This window comes from Sinohyriopsis cumingii, chromosome 12 (assembly GCF_028554795.1).
Source record: "Sinohyriopsis cumingii isolate HCF-2022 chromosome 12, ASM2855479v2, whole genome shotgun sequence".
Lineage (NCBI taxonomy): Eukaryota > Metazoa > Mollusca > Bivalvia > Unionida > Unionidae > Sinohyriopsis > Sinohyriopsis cumingii.
The window spans coordinates 16074942-16093242 of NC_142972.1; the positions used below are offsets into that span (position 1 = coordinate 16074942).

The 18301-nt window shown below is 34.0% G+C and overlaps 1 protein-coding gene across 1 annotated transcript in view; it reads left to right on the forward strand.

Moving 5' to 3' along the window:
- The window catches only part of LOC149786031 (E3 ubiquitin-protein ligase rnf213-alpha-like), a 451244-nt gene that overhangs the window by 129500 nt on the left and 303443 nt on the right, over positions 1-18301 (forward strand). The window contains exons 27-31 of the mRNA XM_089978103.1: positions 4584-4755; positions 6746-6888; positions 11062-11136; positions 15320-15426; positions 17802-17943. Of these exons, the coding sequence (XP_089834229.1) occupies positions 4584-4755; positions 6746-6888; positions 11062-11136; positions 15320-15426; positions 17802-17943 (639 nt within the window). The remainder of the gene's footprint in view (positions 1-4583; positions 4756-6745; positions 6889-11061; positions 11137-15319; positions 15427-17801; positions 17944-18301) is intronic.

Below are 18301 nucleotides of genomic sequence, written 5' to 3' on the forward strand. Positions count from 1 at the left end.
ATTGCCAAGTTTCATGCATTCACAACTTTGCTTTTGACCAATTTGTGTCAGTACTTACCATCTTCACTGATCTGAACCTGATAGAACTGAAGTTAAGTTTGGGTTTCTGCAACCAGGTTGTCTAATTGTCATTTCCCCTACCACGGGAATGCCCGAAACGGAAGTTGAAACATGAACTTAAATAGAGCAGCATGGAAGGCATTGTGAGTGAATTATGGCAGGACTGGAATGCTTTTTGTCATTTTTTTTACATTGTCAATTGGTAGTCTGTCATCTGTTTGCAGTAAAAGTTTATGAAACACTTGCAGAAGTTTGGAATAAGAAAGGAGTTGGTTGGATCAGGGATATTGTTCAGTTTGTGCGCATAGCCAATAGCCAAGACATAGGTAGATATGGTAGATACCACATAGTGTTTTGCATAAAGATGCAAAATGAAAAGTGCCAAATTGGTACTTGAAACAGGGAAAGTGCTATGTAGTTTTAATGTGGTTAAATCAATATAGTGTATCCAAATGCACCTGTAAGTTTCCATCAGACGGGGAAAGAGCACTTTATAGTAAGATGAAACAATATTATACCCTGTCTGTTAATGTTGGTAGTTCCGGGACCTGTTCTGGGATTTCTTCTGCATAGGCTGGGTCAGAAAAAAGGGCACTTTCACATCCAGGCATTTTCAGTGCATAGTTACGACTGCTGAGGTGAAAAAAGCTGTCATTATTCTAGGTGACCTCACAGTATAGCAGAAAGTAGGTTGCTAAGCCAGTGACATCATCCTGACCGAACCTATAAGATGAGAGCTGGAAGAATCTGTGAACCTTCTTGAATTTGTTAACAAGATTTGGATGCACTATCTCCATGAACAGCAAGTTCTCCACTGCGTATCCATCGATTGTTTTAACGAAATTGGCTGAAGTTAGCTCAAACGCCTAACAGAAATTAGATTATGTTGCAACTGTTACAGAAGGGATGGATGTTGTTTTCCCCTAGCGCTGCATTGTTGTCAAAGATGGGGTCATGTGGCAGCAATGATTCTGCATGCCTAAAGAATAGCATGTCTGATGGATCCGTGCTTCCCTCGTTCCAATATTCCTACAGTCAATCAAGGAGTGAATATTTCTGGCTAATGTAGCTGCCATATTTTGCAATGCTACCACCACATAGCTGTCAAATCATTAGTCGGTGTTGAAGGTACTTCCAGTTGCACAAGGTGAATTTGTCTGTTCTTAGAATTGGCTGACTATCCATATAAATGTTGCTGCTATAGCCCACGATAAAACCTAATTCTCCGGTATGTCAAGTCATATTTGGATGTTGATGGCTAGCCAGGGCAAGCAGTAGGGTCAACTCTCCTGTAAAGGCTGCCTCAGTGATTTCGTTTGACCATGTTGTCAATGTTGTCCCAGTATAGACCTCTTCAAAGCCAGCACAGATGCATAAGAACATTTTGATGCAGAGAATCTAAATCCATTTTCTTTCCACAAATAATTTTAAAGATTTAAATGCAGCATCTGCACTGAAAGGAATGCATCACTACAGGCATCCAAGCTGCTATATGACTGATGCCCTAACTGACACATTGTTTGATCACATTCTCCAACTCACTCATCTGATTGGTTCAACACGACAACATATGTGAACTTAGTTACTAGCTTATTAACATATACTGGCTGCAATAACATATGTCTGGGCAGAGAAACCACAGTAGACAAAGAGGGGCCCGGCATGGGGCCAGAGAAAAATGCACTGTGTATTACTTAAACTACATTTAATCAATTAAATTATAAATTACCCCATACTCACGGTATTAATGTAATCTTGATAGAGGTGTATGTAACTGTTATAAAATAGGTTTATTAGCCTTTCTTTGAGAAAATACCTTGTACTGAGAAGCCATAAACATGAACTTATTTTTACTGATGATACTTTATATATTTAGTCCCTAAAGAGATTAATATCTACAAAACACCAGGTGCTCTATCATGGCAGATTATTATTTACAAAAACACCAGGTACCCTCTCATGACAGCCCATATGCAAATGTATATCCTTCCATTTTAGACATTGTTCATGACTATTAACATTTGTTCTTTATTGCCATATAGAGATAAGTAATATTTTAGTTTTACCTGTAAATTATAATGCCATTGCTTGTGTACCAGTTGTCCAGTTTATTTAGGGAAGCCTGTAAAGATATTTCTAACTTGTGCTTTGTGTTTTATATGTCTGATAAATTTCCAGTTCTTAAACATTTGCATCTTGGATGTCTGATAATGTTGTGTTGTTTGCATAACGATCTGTAGATGAAATTGAGTTCCCCAATAAAATTAGTTGGTCATTAATACAGCTATGAATAGTAATGGGCCTAGAATTGAGCCTTGTGGGACTCCGTATCTAATTGTTCCAGGAAGAGGCAAAATGTCATTTATAAACATGTTGTGTTCTCTCATGGTAAAACATTTAATCATGCTGTCATCACATTGGTAAATTTTAAGTTTGCTCAAAAGGATTTCATGATTCACCATGTCAGAAACCTTCCCGAACTCTACCAATACAGATCCTTAGATTATTCTACCTTGATCAAATGCTTGAAGCCCTTTATTGGTTAGGGAGATTAAGGCATTCTGTCATGAATGATTTTGTCTTAAAAGCCAGACTGGTTAGGGTCTAATAACAAGTGTTTGGTTATAAATGAAATGAATGAGTCATGGACATGTTTTGACAAGTTTGGTTAATACTGAAATTGGTCAGTGCCTATCTGGAATATCTTCCTAAATTGAATTCCATTTTTTGAGTACTGAGGCATTACTTTTGCAGTTTACAACATTTTGGGGACAGATGAGGGTGGAATGCTTAAATTGATTATGTATATTATGCTTTCTGAAATAGCTGAGTCTTGGACCAATCTAATCAGGTAATTTAGCTTTCATGGTATCAAGTTCAGTGAGACATTTTTAAATAAAGTTATCTGTACTGCTGGGATAAAGAAACATACCACCATAGGGATTTTGCTGATGCAGAACATTTTTAATTCATCAAAGTTGTTGACTGTTACTCGTTCCTTTAATTTTGTGGTACTGTTGATGACAACAATCATTGAAAACATTTGCAGTATCAGCATAATCAGTGACAATGGTGTAATTTACCGAAAGTCTGATTTTTGTGTGTTCTTACAATGAGTTAATTCAGCTAGAACCTGAGTTGCTGATTTCATTTTGAAGCATTGACTTTTAAGATATTTGGCCTTTTTAGTTTACACCCTCAAAATTTAATTTATGTCATCAAACTTTTGGATTATATTACAAAGAATTTTGTTTAGGTCATCAAGAAATTCACTGTTCTTCATTAAAGTTGTAAACAGTCAGTAAGTGATAGTTTTGTGTGTATTTTTCCTATTTGTCTTGCATTTTACCTTTCTTCTTAGAAAAATAGGGTAATGGTGACTAAGACCAACCTTTGTTGCTTTAACATTTGCCACATTGTCTGATAGATTGATAAAATGTGATCAATTAAAGTGCTTGATATTTCAGTTACCATTGTGGGTTTAGTTGCATTTATAGCTACTTGCATGCAGAGAGGTCTCTGCCATTACCGAAAATTAATTTTAAGCCTAAGGCAGCTACCAGAAACCAGCCTGTTCGGTTTGTAAAGTGACATCATCTTGTATAGCATTGGTTTCCTGATTCTCAAAATCTCACAATCCTGTGTCATTGGTATCATGAAGCACTTTCTGCATTATCTTTAAATCTCAACGCATGATTAATACATTTGGTCAAAGCGTTTGAACAAATCAGTACTGCTAAACAAGAAAATGGAGAGGTGCTGCTTACGTGCCTCTGGTGCACTGCATGTTTATCTTACAATACATTGCTTGTAGCAAAATTAGAGGCAAAATTGTATCTTCATTCTGATGTATTTTTCAAGATTTTGGCATCCAGTTATAAGCAAACTTTTGTTAGAAAATAAAATAGAAAGTAGTGCATTAGTTCAGATTCACTAATTTATATTTTTGGAATTTGTATTTTACACTAGGCAAAGGTTCACAAAAAACAATATAGTGTACCAAAGACAAAAAGTGGTGGATATTTATTTTGACTGGTTTTCTTGTCTGTGTTGATATGACTTTGTCAAACACTTCCACCTATTGTTATAATTGGCAGAGACCTAAGTCGCTGCCATAAAGCCTGAAATATTCCACATACTCAAGATATAAGACTGAGAATGCATTAGATGTACATTTGATAGAAGGCTGTGGTTCTCATATCGGGAAAGTCGGCAGTGTTAAATGTATTATCACTGTGGTGTAATAACATGAGAAAGCTTTTTTCATACTTACATCCATGTTTTTGTTGCTAACAGCATTTTAATAAATTATTTGCTATATCATGCCAATGAAATTGAGGATGAGTGCAATGGCCAATGATACACAGAGGCATCTAACCCAGGCTGGCTGGGCAGGTATCAAACCCATTACCACTGAATTACAATTTCATTATGATATCAATTGAGCTATTATGACTCTCTCACCTAAAGGTAAAAGATAGAAACAGTACATGTTTAAGGTCAAAATTGTTCATCTGTGTCAGGTTTAATTTGGTGCAATGATCATATACTTGAAAAAGAAGAAGAAGATACAGAGGTCTGTGGAGGAAACCATCCAGCTGAAGAGGCCATACCTTATGAAGGCTGGAATAGATCAGACCAATCTGTCATGTCCATCACTGCAGCCATCTTGAACAAACTTGAGGTGGCAAAGGGGTATGGAAATTTTGTTTTTACTTGTGTGATTTCTTGAAACATCTTGCAATGAGATTACATGACAATTATCATGTTTTATAAACAATTGATATGTATACAGCTTCAAATAGTGTCATTAATTTGTGAAGTAGGAGTGGATTTTAAGGAAAAAGAACCTAGTTTGCACAACTTCAGTTTAGTAGCAAAGAGAAGGAAATGAAATATGAAAGCATTACCTTTATGACATCTTTTTATATCTCCCACCATCTATATAGGTGGTGCTCTACAGTTTCATATTTTGCATCAGATTAGATTTTTAATGAAGAACAATTCTAGAGGTTTTCCTCAGTGGTTATCCTGGCTATTTATAAAAGATCTTTGGTATTGTTAATTCTCTTTTGGTCTGTGATTGATGGGTGTAATTTATGTTAGAAAGTAGATTTACCTTATTTCAGATGTGCACTTATCAAGAAAGAGCTAGCTCATCTTGGTTATTTTCACTTCTTGGACTTAAAATTTAATAATGTAAACAAAAGAGCTGATACCTTTCATCACTTTTTATAAATTTTATAATTCATTCATTACACTTTCAGAAGCTGGTATTGTCTAGTCTGGCAAATTCATTTTCCCTATTTTCATAACTGCTAATGACAGTGTACTTTAAACTAATTCAGGCTGACTTTTTTAGCACAAGCGAACCGTCATTTTGGTTATCGGTGTGCATAGATCATGCACAATTTTCCCAAGTAAAATATCCATAGAAATTCCAGCTACAGTACATGAAAGTAACATAAAGGTATACTAAGACTGTCTCCATTGTGCGTGTTGCAAATGCAAACAACTTCACCTTACACCTGTCACTGTCAGAGAATATTATCAGTTGTAGAGTGCCCCCTAATTAGAGGAGGGCAGCACAATTTTATGGAGTTATGACCCATGTTTGAGGTAGAACTTTGCCCTTTAATTGTATCTTATTGGTGGATTCATCTGTGACATATTGACCAATGTCTTTTTCCTTGATATGATTCATTAATACTTTTTCCTGTTAAATACATGTGTATTCATATATACATGTATTTTTTTTTAAATATAGCACAATTAGTACTGGTAATTTGTAGTAGTTCACTAACTACCCTTTCCCACATTCAGGCACATTTCAATGCACCTACCTTATTTCATTATGAGCATGTCTTGATGCCTTGACTGCATTTCAATGTAAAGTCCTTTGGACCCCCCTCCCACATCGCCATACATGTCCATGCACCTTGGTAATATTGGCTTTCATGAAATTTCTATTACATCATAACATGCTAGCATATTAAAAGAATTATACATAGTTAATCAGAGGATATTAGAAATTCCTCTACCTCACCCCTCCTTTAAATGGAATAATCAATGCAGGTAACAATCATGGAATCCAGACAATTAGGTCAACTTTGTAATAATAAATTTATCTAAAGACCATGTCAGTAATCATTAAAACTGTCTTGTAAACAATAAAAAGTACATAACCAAACAGCACTTGATCACTGATTTGAAATTCCAACATTGAGTGGAATCTGTTTGTAACCTGGGACTTGATGAACAAATAAGCAAGAAAATTGCTAATTATAATTTTATACTTTAAAAAACGATAATTTTCATGAAATGTTGAATTTGAAAGCTATAAATGTGCATTTTTTCCCCGGGCAGTGGTATTAGGATACTGTCAGTTTGTGGCATGTTGTTATATTCATTATACATTGTACAGTGTAGCAGGAGACATCACTATACTGAGCAGATGTTTTTTGGTATAAAGCTCATAAACAATGGTTAAGGGTGAATTCAACTTGTAGGTCCAACAATGGGTCCAGTAAAAAAATTCTTTGATAGCCAAGGCAGCAAAGCAAATCTTGAAAAATGACAGTGAAGAATTTAATTAAGAGTTATCTAATCTGATTAAGAGATTTTTCCTCCCTGCTCATGACCGATTGTTAATTACAAAAACATAAATATTTTATTTTTTGCACAGAGACATGGATGTAGATCCATTAATCACAGACTTAGAAGTACTATGGGAAAAGTTTCTGACCTCCGTATCTTCCAGTGTAACTGACTATCTCAGTGTTGAACATCTTGGACTCATTCTGAGAAGGCTGGCTGAAAATGCATACTGTAAGCATTCATATTTCTGCCTCATTTTTTGCACATCTAAGGCATCTGTCCATTGATTCATCAGTTAATTCATATGTTTACATTGTATGTCAGAGCTGTAACTTTTTAATTATTACTCTAAAACATATTTTTATAAAACATAAAAAGTTTCACATTGCTTAGTTACTGCGACATTAGTTTTGTTGTGTAATATTGATAAGTAGGTTAGCTGCAATAGTTAGCATGTAGGTCTTGCATTCCAATAGGATGTGGAATTGAACCCTGCACAGAGCAGACTGGGTCGACTATAGTGTACATATGAGTCATACATCAAATAACAGTCTTTCTAGATAGAGTGTATTCCCAGAGATCATGTTTGTTAGAGATTGATTACATGTGTGAAACAAACTGACCACACAGAGTGCTAAATAGTCTAAACTAGGCTTTGTGCTTTGAGACCTATTTATTGGTCATTAGGTCACAAGCAAACACTTACATAAAACACATATGCAAAATACAACAATAAACTTTTAAATATTTAATATTACAGAATCTAGCTTGTTTCTAATTGTTCTTTCAATTATGTAATAAAATAAATATATCTATATTTATGAAATGATTACAGCTATTTCTGTTGAATGCTTGATATGTTTTGATTGATTAAAAAAATTGGTAATAAATGATCAGAAACAAAAGCCTTTTAAGCATAGGGAATTGTTGTACCATCCTTGATGGGCACAACTAGTTTTTTAATATATTTTGCTATTTAGTCTCTTGCTAATAGATTATGTAATTTTGTTTTCTTTTGTTTCTTAAGTCATGGGACATATGAACTAGGTGAAAAATGTTTCACTGTAAGTTCAGGGACAAGAATTTTTAAATATTTTATCATGTCGCAATATATATAGTAAATGCAGTAGTCCTAACTTCTTATATTTATTGTGATTTCACCCAGCTGTCATTGTGAAACAACATTTTACCATTTTGGATACTACACTGATTATCATTTCTTGTATGATGTTTGATAGGTTTTCAATAGAATATATCTTGACCGTTTCTCTGTTCTTTTTTGTCCATGTTTAATACTTGTATAATGATTAACTTGTGAGTTTCAATCTAGGGAGTTTCTTAAACAGCCTGATGTTGATAGTTTGTTTATTCAGATTTAAATTGAACATCAGATCTTATATGAAAGTTCAGGTCCTTCGTTTATAATTATTTGCATGAAACCCCTGAAATATATCTGTCTGAGCTAATATCTACCCAGACACTGGATCACACATCATTGCTTTAGCCACTGCAGATTACCTTTAAAAATGCCATGTCCAGTCCTTGAAGCATTGATCACTGCATGGTCACAAATAATTATCAAATACTATGATTTAAATTGAGAAATAAAGCAAAGAAGGAAGTTTATATTCCAAAGAAAAGTAAATAAATTAGTTAATGCGTTGTAATTATGTTTAACACAAGCTACACAGTTAATGAGAAAACATCTGAAATTCCCTGTCTCCCCACCCCTAATTCAATTGTCAGTGCAGGTAACAGTCATGAAATCCAGACAATCAGATCAACTTTTAAGTAATAAATTGATATAAAGACCATGTCAGTAATCATTAAATCTGTTTTGTACCTTGAAAACACCCTACTAAGTAAATGAAACATTGCTGACTGTCAAGTCACAAGGAAGTGTCCAATACTGTGATTTAAGATGAGGAAAAACAAAAACCAAAGTTTATTTTCCAAAAAGTAAATATTAATAAGGATGTCATCAAAAAGTGCTTGTGATGGGAACATTGATACAGCCTGAATTCTATGTATTATATTTCAGTTCAACCAGTTCACTTATTAAATGAAGAGTCTATTAGATCAACAGCTATTAAATATTAAACATTTATGACTATGGTGATCAGATTTGTTCCACTGCAGTTTGGTATTCTGCACAGGATGAAATAATTAATGACAGTAGATAAAAATGTTGCTAGTCTCTCAAGTTTTTTTTCCAGTCGAGTCACAGAACAAAAACTACACACCAGTGAAATGAATTTACTAACATAATTGCAGTCAAAGAAGTGGACTGGGAGGTTTTTAAGCATTGTTCCTTTCTTAAGGCTACTAAACAATGTTATTAAATGTGAAAGATTTAAAAATTTCACATGAGAGTAAATGTGATGTGTAGCAATCAACTTAATGCCATGATCCTCTTGTCAGGTTGACTGGCAAAGATAATTGGGGCATTGATTCTAGTGTTAAAGGCACACACTGTCTTGAACAAAATGGGATATAGATATGGAATTTTGTGTTATACATGCCAAAGCACTGTTGTTGAAAAAGAAGAAACTGGTAGGATTTCATATTTTTATGTTAGTCTGTGCTAGCTCATGTTTTTGTGTTGACGTTTTTTTTGTGAGTGTTTGCCTGTTACAAAGGGACTAAAATATTCTGAAAGTGATAAGGGCTAGTTTACTATAGTTTTGCACTGTGTTGTCAATTTCTTATATATATATATATATCATCAGGTACCTAACTCAGGATTAAAATGATTTTTTTTCCTACAATGGATAAAATTAGTTTAGGATTTCTAATATTCCCTTTTTAATTATCATTTGTTATTGAATATTGTTCCATTTATAGGTTTATTTGAAAAATGTGCTGATTCTTACCCCAAAAAATTGTAAATTTAGAAAAGAATTGAGTAAATACTTTTATACTTGATTATTCTATGATTTTGTAGCATGTGCCAGTGTAGATAAAGATTGAAAATTACAGTTTCATCAAATACAGAGTCAAGTCAAGTTAGTTTGGCAAATCAGAAAGCATAAAATATTATGTTTGTTTTTCTTTCTCTGGAACCGAACAGGTATATATATATATATATATATATATATATATATATATATATATATATATATATATATATATATATATATATATATGTATATATACATGGTCCAAACAAAACATGCCAAACAGAGAATATATATATATATATATATACACACACACACACACACACACACACACACGGTCCAAACAAAACATGCCAAACAGAGAATGTACTTTTTCACATCACATGTAAGATCTGTATCCTTCAGTATGTCAGAGAAACTGAAATGTACATGATAAGATCAACCTTCATAGATCTAATTGGATGACAAAGAAGCTGTCCAGACGTCCAGTCGCAGAACACATCTCCCCGCTCATACTTTCAGTGATATAACACTTATTGCAATTGCTTACAATCCCAACTGGAGCTCTGAAACCAGGATAGAAAAGGAATCCTACTGGATATGCAGCCTTAGAACATTGAAACCAAGGGGGTTTAAACCAAGAAGACTAGAAAAAGACAGCTGCACACAAATACAACCATCACTCTCTAAATATGCTTATTAGTCACCCAATAACCTACAATTACTACTGTAACAAAGAAATATCTAGGACATAATTTGCGCTCACATAAATTCGCATAACAGATGGTGGAATGGCTCATCAATTTCTAGGTCAGTATAAAATATTTTTCAGCATCCCCATCAAGTTGATGTATACTAGTTGAAACAACATTTTTTAAAACTTTTATTCCTATAGAAATAACCATGTAAAGTTTTGTAATCTCAACGGTTTTTCTATTGTTTGGCTTGACTTGTCTCTGTTTTGTATTTGCCTTTGAAACAGACTCATTTTTGTTGTCGTCAGTTTATTGCATTTTATATATATATATATATATATATATATATATATATATATATATATATATATATATATATATATATGTAGACATATACGAAGCATTTTTGTTTGCTTTCAGAGAATAATGTGGTTTGTATATTAAATGATGTCATGCATAGACTCGGGTGAAGTCTAATTAGAAGAGGTTGCAAAGATTTTACCTTGATTAACCTTATCATCTGAAATAATGACAACAGGTTTTAGTTTTTGTTAGGGAACAAATATACCAAACAGAATGCCCTACAGTAAACATTGAACTTATTAGTGTGTGTAAGATTTAAAAAATTGTTTAGAGAACATCATTTGTTTAGTTTATATTAAAAACAATTTTAATGTACATGAATGAATAAACAACATTTCACTTTTCATACTTGATAGAATATGCAAAATGCATACAGAAAACCAATGAGTGCAAATGTTTCTGAGGTAAAATTTGATAACCACAGTGTATATTTTCAAAATTTTCAGTGCATAGTAAAATTAACCGACCTTTCCCACCAAGTTTTGTGCCAGGGACACCCAATCTGATTATTTGCCCTAAAGGTAAGTAATTTTAGAGGAGTCTGATCATATACAGTTTTGTTTGTTTGTCTTAATGATGAAAGCTGATGCCATTACACATCTGTGCTTGGAGATTAGTATTAATTTGTATAGTTCTTGCTCTCTTAGGTATTCTTGTGTAACTTAGTTCATAGGTTTTATGGATGTCATGTTTATGTAACTTAAAGCTGTGTGTCTAGTATTCCTGTGTACCAGAATTGGGTTTTACAGATGTCATAAACCAGTAACTTTAAGCTGTGAAGTGTCTAGTATTCTTGTGTACCAGAATTGGGTTTTACAGATGTCATGAACCAGTAAATTTAAGCTGTGATGTGTCTAGTATTTGTGTGTACCAGAATTGGGTTTTACAGATGTCATAAACCAGTAATTTTAAGCTGTGAAGTGTCTAGTATTCCTGTGTACCAGAATTGGGTTTTACAGATGTCATAAACCAGTAACTTTTTAAGTTGTGAAATGTTAGTATACATATGTATCAGAATTCATGGGTGTCATGGTAGTCATAAATCTGTAACTTAAAGCTGTGAATTGTGTAGTATTCCTGGGTACAGAGAATTCATCTTTAAACTATCAATTTTAAATAATGATAATAAATATAATCTTTTGCAAAACAGGAGAAATAGATACCAATTAGAATAAATAAATGCACAGTATCTGTTCCTAATATCCCATCTGTATAAAGACACAGTTATATGGAAATCCTTATGTTGTCTCATCCTTCCAGCCATACACAACTTTGTGAATGCAACTAATCATGCAGCTTTTGATGGCTTGCTTAGAAATGTGGCAAATATTGTTGTCATGGCCTGAAGATATGCTTATTGAAAGATCATTTTGCCTCGTGCAATATTTTTTTCACTGGACAGGCCAAGTGAGCTTATGGTATAATGCAACCATCGTGCATTTTCTGTTCATCGACAATTGCTTATTACCACTATGGAATCCATATTTCGGATTTATTTTTGATTAAACTTTGAATTTTGATTTATATCATTTAAATAATGAGGTGATCTTGGACAAGATTGACTTGTTACCACTCTGGAGGCTACATTATCATATTTCACATGAAAATCACAAAGTTTTAGCTCAATTTCCTAAACAGTCATGTGTATCAAAATACAACTTCCAGCAAATCTTGTTTGAGAGATTTATGTCCATAACCTGTAGCCTGTACAAACAGTAAAGAGTCATGTTTTGACTAGCACTGTTGTGGAAGGATGATTCATTTTTTAAGGCTAAATGATGAAAAATGGCTGTGATTCAGGAAAGAAGGATAAGTCATCAGTGAAGCTGGTTAAGTCCAGCAAAACTGAATGACTGAAATCCAGGTTGGTGCAGTTTGTCAGCAGCAAGGGGAACATTTCATAATTTTCACATGCGACAAACATTATATAAACTTTAGTCATTATGGAGTATATGACATCCATTGAAATAGCACATCACCTTGTATCTGGGCAGATGCATAAAGAGCATTTTCAGTATAGGAAATAGTGTGTTCAACAGGATCTTTAGGGAAGTTTGGATTTCAGTACCATCCTTTCTCTAAGGAGACTGCAAAGTTAAATGGTTATAATGATACATGCAGATACCTTCAGATCTTTTCAATGAACTGTTGGGAACAGCAAAGTCAGAAATTGCATGTTAATTCTGTATTCCACAGAACAATGGATTTGAAAAACAGAAACTGTGTTCTTTTTATTGAATGTCTGTGTGGCTTTGATTATATGAGGTGCACACTGTGTGTGTGTGCATGCATGCATGTGTGTGTGTGTGTACATACAGTACCAGTTATATTTTGTTCAGAAGTATTAGTGCATCAAGGAGAACATATTTTATAGGCTTATATAGGTAGATAACTTGTCCTCAATTGTACAGTGTTGCTCATTTGAGTCGCATGCTCTTTTTGGGTCTCAAAAATGTCCTAATACACTTATACATATTTCTGATTTGTCTTTTTGATTATACTTGGAATAAATGCTTATTTTATCAGGGTTTCCAGTGAGTTTGTTAATGAGTGCGATTGACACATATTAATGAAGATATCTTGCATATGATTGGTTGAGTTTGTTTCCTCTCTAAAGCCTATATTTCTGATCTGATTTTGATCAAATTTGGGATATCTGCTTGTATCATCAAGCTATCAGATAGGTTTGGTAATGAATGAGATATGCAAATATCAATGTTGGGATCTAGAATGTGAGTGGTTCAGCTTTTAACCGCTCTGGAACTGATATTTTTTTTCTGATTGTGATTAAACTTATGTCATCACGATCTTGGATGATTTCAGTATTGAATGAAATCCAAGCATATCAATGAATTGATCTTGCATTAGATTGACTGAGCTTGTTACCACACTGGAGGACATATTTATTATCTGATTTTGATCAAAGATTGGAATATTTACTTGTGTGATAAAGCTATTGAGTGATATTGCAAAGGAGTGGTATCAATGCATAATAATGAGGTGATTTTGTATCAGATTGGCTGAGCATGTTAACACTCTAGATCCAATATTTCTGATATGACTTTCATTAAACTTGGAATATATGGCTGCATCATGAAGATCTTAGACATATTCAGTAGCAGTGATATCCATTAATAATGTGATCTTGCATTTGATTGGCAGAGCTTGTTACTACTTTCTTAGGCCAAATTTCTGATCTGGTTTAGATCAGTCTTAGGTTATAGAATTATGTGGTCAAGATCTCACTTAAGTTTGATGTGAGTGCCATGTATATTGATGAGGCGAATTTTGCATCTGATGGGTTTAAATTCTTACTAGCCTAGAAACTGTAATTGCCATCTTTATTGTCTTGGAGAATGCTTATGACACAACATGGAAGTATGGCAGAACATTTTGAAAGATAGAAACTTCAAAATTTAACAGGGTTCCCATGGGTCCTGTAATCCTAGAAGAAGTTTTAAAATTCAAAACTTTTTTTTAAGGGCCTTGAAAAGTCATGGAATTTCTCAAAACCTTAAAGTTTTTGGAAAAGTCATGGTATTTCTAATAGTGGAGTTAAAGAATTTGATAACTACTAAATTCATAGAGTCTCAAGCATCAATTAAAACAACTTGTTTTGAACACAACACAATTATGATAGGTAATACAAGATATTGTGGTCCTTGAGTTTTGTGAAAAAGTCCTGGAAAAGTTTTGGAAATGTCATGGACTTTGTTTTTGTTACATCTGCAAGAACCTTGGAATTAAGGTTTGTAGCACCCTTTCTGAAAGCTATCATCATAGTGTACATCAGGGCAGTATATTGTCAGCCACCCTATTCAACATCAAAATTAACAGCATAGTGAAACATTTTGATCAAAGAGGATGCATACTAGTGAATGTCAACTATAGGTGAGCAGCATAGACAAAGTTCAGAAATGGAGACTTATTAGCTTTGGTTCTGTAGCTTGTACCTTGACCACACTTTGTGGAGTCTATGCACTTAATTAACTCATTAACCCCTGGAGATTTTTGTCATTTTCACCTGAAATGTGAGTAGGAAACTACATCTGAATACATCCTAATCAATCAGCTTGCAAGATATTATAGTTAAGCCTGCAGCAAGGTTGTGTTAGAAACATTGTGTTTCATTGGCTATTTTGCTCATGCATGTGCAGACGGTTAAATGTTGGAGGCTTTTAAAATTTTTTTTATTATTTTTGCTTATTAGACCCATCATTTTTGTGTCCTGACCCATTTCTTTCTCCAAAAGCCCATCTTGTCCCACTTTTTGCACAGGTTCTCTAGTCTGTGTGCAGTTCAGTCTGGTCTGCCTTAGATCAGAGGCGAAAAAGTCTAAAATCCGGACACAAAATCATATTCCGACCACAAGCTAATTTGGGGTGTAAAAAGGTCAGGTCTAAAAATGTGTTTTTCCCTCTGTATTTTGTAATATGACTAGAAAGCCCCAATTATTTGGTACCATTGTAGAGCTACATCTGTCTATTTTTCTGTAATAACACCCACTTTAGTGTATCTTAAATGACCTTGACACTACAGAGCTCGGAAGTAGGGTACTACCTCCTGAAGCTTAAACAGGGCACAAGGGGTTAATGAGTTATTGTATTGAACAGGTTTGTTGATTTTAGAGTCAAAAATCAGTTCAAATGACTATTAAACATGGGATTGGAAGATAATGTGCCATTAATTGGACTTTTGTTTTAGCTGATGTCTTGTCCACTGTCCTGTCAATGTACATGATGGATCCACACCAACCCCTCCCTCAGGCAGATGAGGTTCTGGTGTGTACACCACAGACAACACTGGATCAGGTAAGTAATGAAAAAAATGACTTTGTGAAAAATGATGCTCTGTAGTCTCAGTTCAAGTCAAAAGCGGAAGGTATGACTAAGGAAGGAATGTTTACCTTGGACTAGGGACTTGGCAGCTCAGAAAAGGAAAGCAATGCAATAGTAGAAGGTTAGTACAACATAAGTGACAGCATTGCCCAATTACATTTTGTATAATGACCTTAGTTTTTAGACCATGTTCCTTGATCAAAGTTTGTAGAGGGCTTGCATGGTTCACATGACATTGAAAAATTATTGAATTTAAGGAGTTGCCTTGAAATATCCTTAAATTTAAAAAAAAAATATTTTTATCTTTGAAAAGTTATTGAATGTTTTGAAAAACTCCTTTAAATATTCCCGAACTCCTTGAATTTTTCAGAGGGGAAATAACATTGGAGTGGGATCAAGTGACACATAAGTCTGGTAGTTTGCCAAATGGAGTTGTATTCCTTTGCTGCAGTGATGTGCTAATTAGTTCAATTTTCTTCTGCGTTAGGATGCACTTGAACAGTGACAAACAAATTTAAGTAATGTCTGGAGGATGTTCAATTTCAATAAGAAAAAATAATTCTTAAAATCATTTTGGGAGTCCTGGAATGAAAACTATATAGGGCTATATAAACTTTGGTGTTCTAAGAATGGAAAGACCTTTGATTTTGGGGTCAAAAGGGCAGTAGCAAAGGATAGTGTGATATTTATTCTTGAGTAAGTTCTTGACCAAATGTTTTAGATGGCTTACTCGTAATGTAATGAGGGAAACATTGGAGTCTTCTGTCTAAAGGTCGGAGGTTCATACCATGGTAAATCTAATTGGAAATTGGCTACAGATAAGACTGTTAACCATGAGTCAGGCCTATGCCTTTAATGGTACCCTTATTTTCTCTGTATTTTAAATTTTTTACAATATGTTTTTATATATTTATTTCAGTCATCATCGCACAGTTGTATCCATTGTAAACATGTTTCCTGTGCAGATGGTGTTGGTATTGGTATTGATTTCACCATTAAGTTTTTGTATCTGGCTTCATTTCTTTTACAGTGTTGCATGTACAGTCATGAAACTTTTGTGCATTTATCTTAAAGGGATATTGTTCACCATTGGGCAAAACAGATCACACTGACTTTTCATGCTGAAGTGAATGTTTATTGCTGATACTATTTTGTTATCTTTTTTGAAAATTCATGGGTACATTCATCTTGATGAGTAATACTGTGGACAAAGTGGGTCACAGTGATCTCCTTTTTCTGATTTTAAATTATGTTGAGTTTTGCATTAGCTTCATTTTACAGATACTTTCATTTGTGCTGTCATGAAACTTGCTATGTGCACTACTAAGGACAGGCACTACAAAGCATGATCGGTCATGGTGATATTGGTCAAGTACATTAAAGCATGATCAAAAAGCAGGTCACAGTGATATTGGTATGCAAGGCATTAGTAAATTGCATGCCTTCCTTCACTTAACTTGCAGTTGTTTTATTTGCAGTACATCTTTTATATGTCTATGTAGTGTTTGAGGGCACATCATCACAATGGTGACTATATGGTTCTGATTAAAAAGTAAAGTTTGATGTAACTCTATGTCTGTTACATCTTATTATGACAGGACTAAGTTTGTGAAACATGTCTTTGTTAAATATAATAGACAATTTATATAGCACATCCTAAGGACTGCTGTTATTGCATGTACTGCTACATATATGTACTTGACGAAAATCAATAATACAGCCAGACATTCAGTCTGGACATGGAGACAGAATGCATTTGTAGGATCAACAATGACTAAAGAAACTCTACATTGTCTTAAAACCTTTTAATGGTGTTTCTTTAAAATATATTGTTACTCATCAAAGGTCATATTATGAACATGATTTTCAAAAGTAAATAATGTAATTGAATTAATTTTTTTCTTTTTTTCAGTGCTTGTTTCTTAGAAAAAGAGAAATAGTCAGACTTAATATTGTGATCACTTTGATATTACGATCCAGCTATTATGACCTGGTTATAACAACCATCTTGTTTACAGCCCTTGAGTTTCTTATGCAGCCCTCCAGTATAAATAGTAACTGCCAGCCTAATCCAATCAGAGAACACTAGTTCTTAGTATTGTTGATCCAATTCACTGCCTATTTCAATTGATGGTCACGTATCTTGTAAGTATTTTATATATTATATTTGAAATATTGCCTTTACTTATCTCATATCCCCATATTCAATCTCCCTGATTAATTCTGTCTTCAGTATACATGAAATTTAGTTCTATTATAAAGACCACTTGTCTGTAAAGTTGACTGTAGGTTAGTCCACAAGATTGGCAATATACATGTATATTCTACATTGCTTTTTGTTCCTGTAGCTGGATGTCTTCTGGAGACTGACAGTAGCTGACACAAGTAGTAAGATCCACTGTCTGGTCAACAGCGACCTTTTGGACTTTGATGTCAGTGACCGTGGAGAGCGACGATTGGAGCATTACATGCAAGAAAAAAACCACATTGGTAAGATAGGACAAGGAATACATGATAATATTTGAATATCTTGAATTGACTTTTATTCATGAGACAATTAAAGTGTATCATGCATCAAACAAAATATCTTTTATATTTGACTCACATGAATTTATTTTTATTTGTTAGGTTTGAAATTTAATGGATTACTTGGTTGCTAGAAACACAAAAACAAATGATTTGATCATTTGTAAAGATCATGAGATCCTTATTCCAACAGAGCCTTATAAGAACACATTCACGAATTTAACCCTTTACCTCATAGAGCATAGTGACAAAGTGCAGCACGCTATAAATAGAACACCTGTTACCTAGCAGACCGCATCCGCATAGGCATGCCTGTGAATTG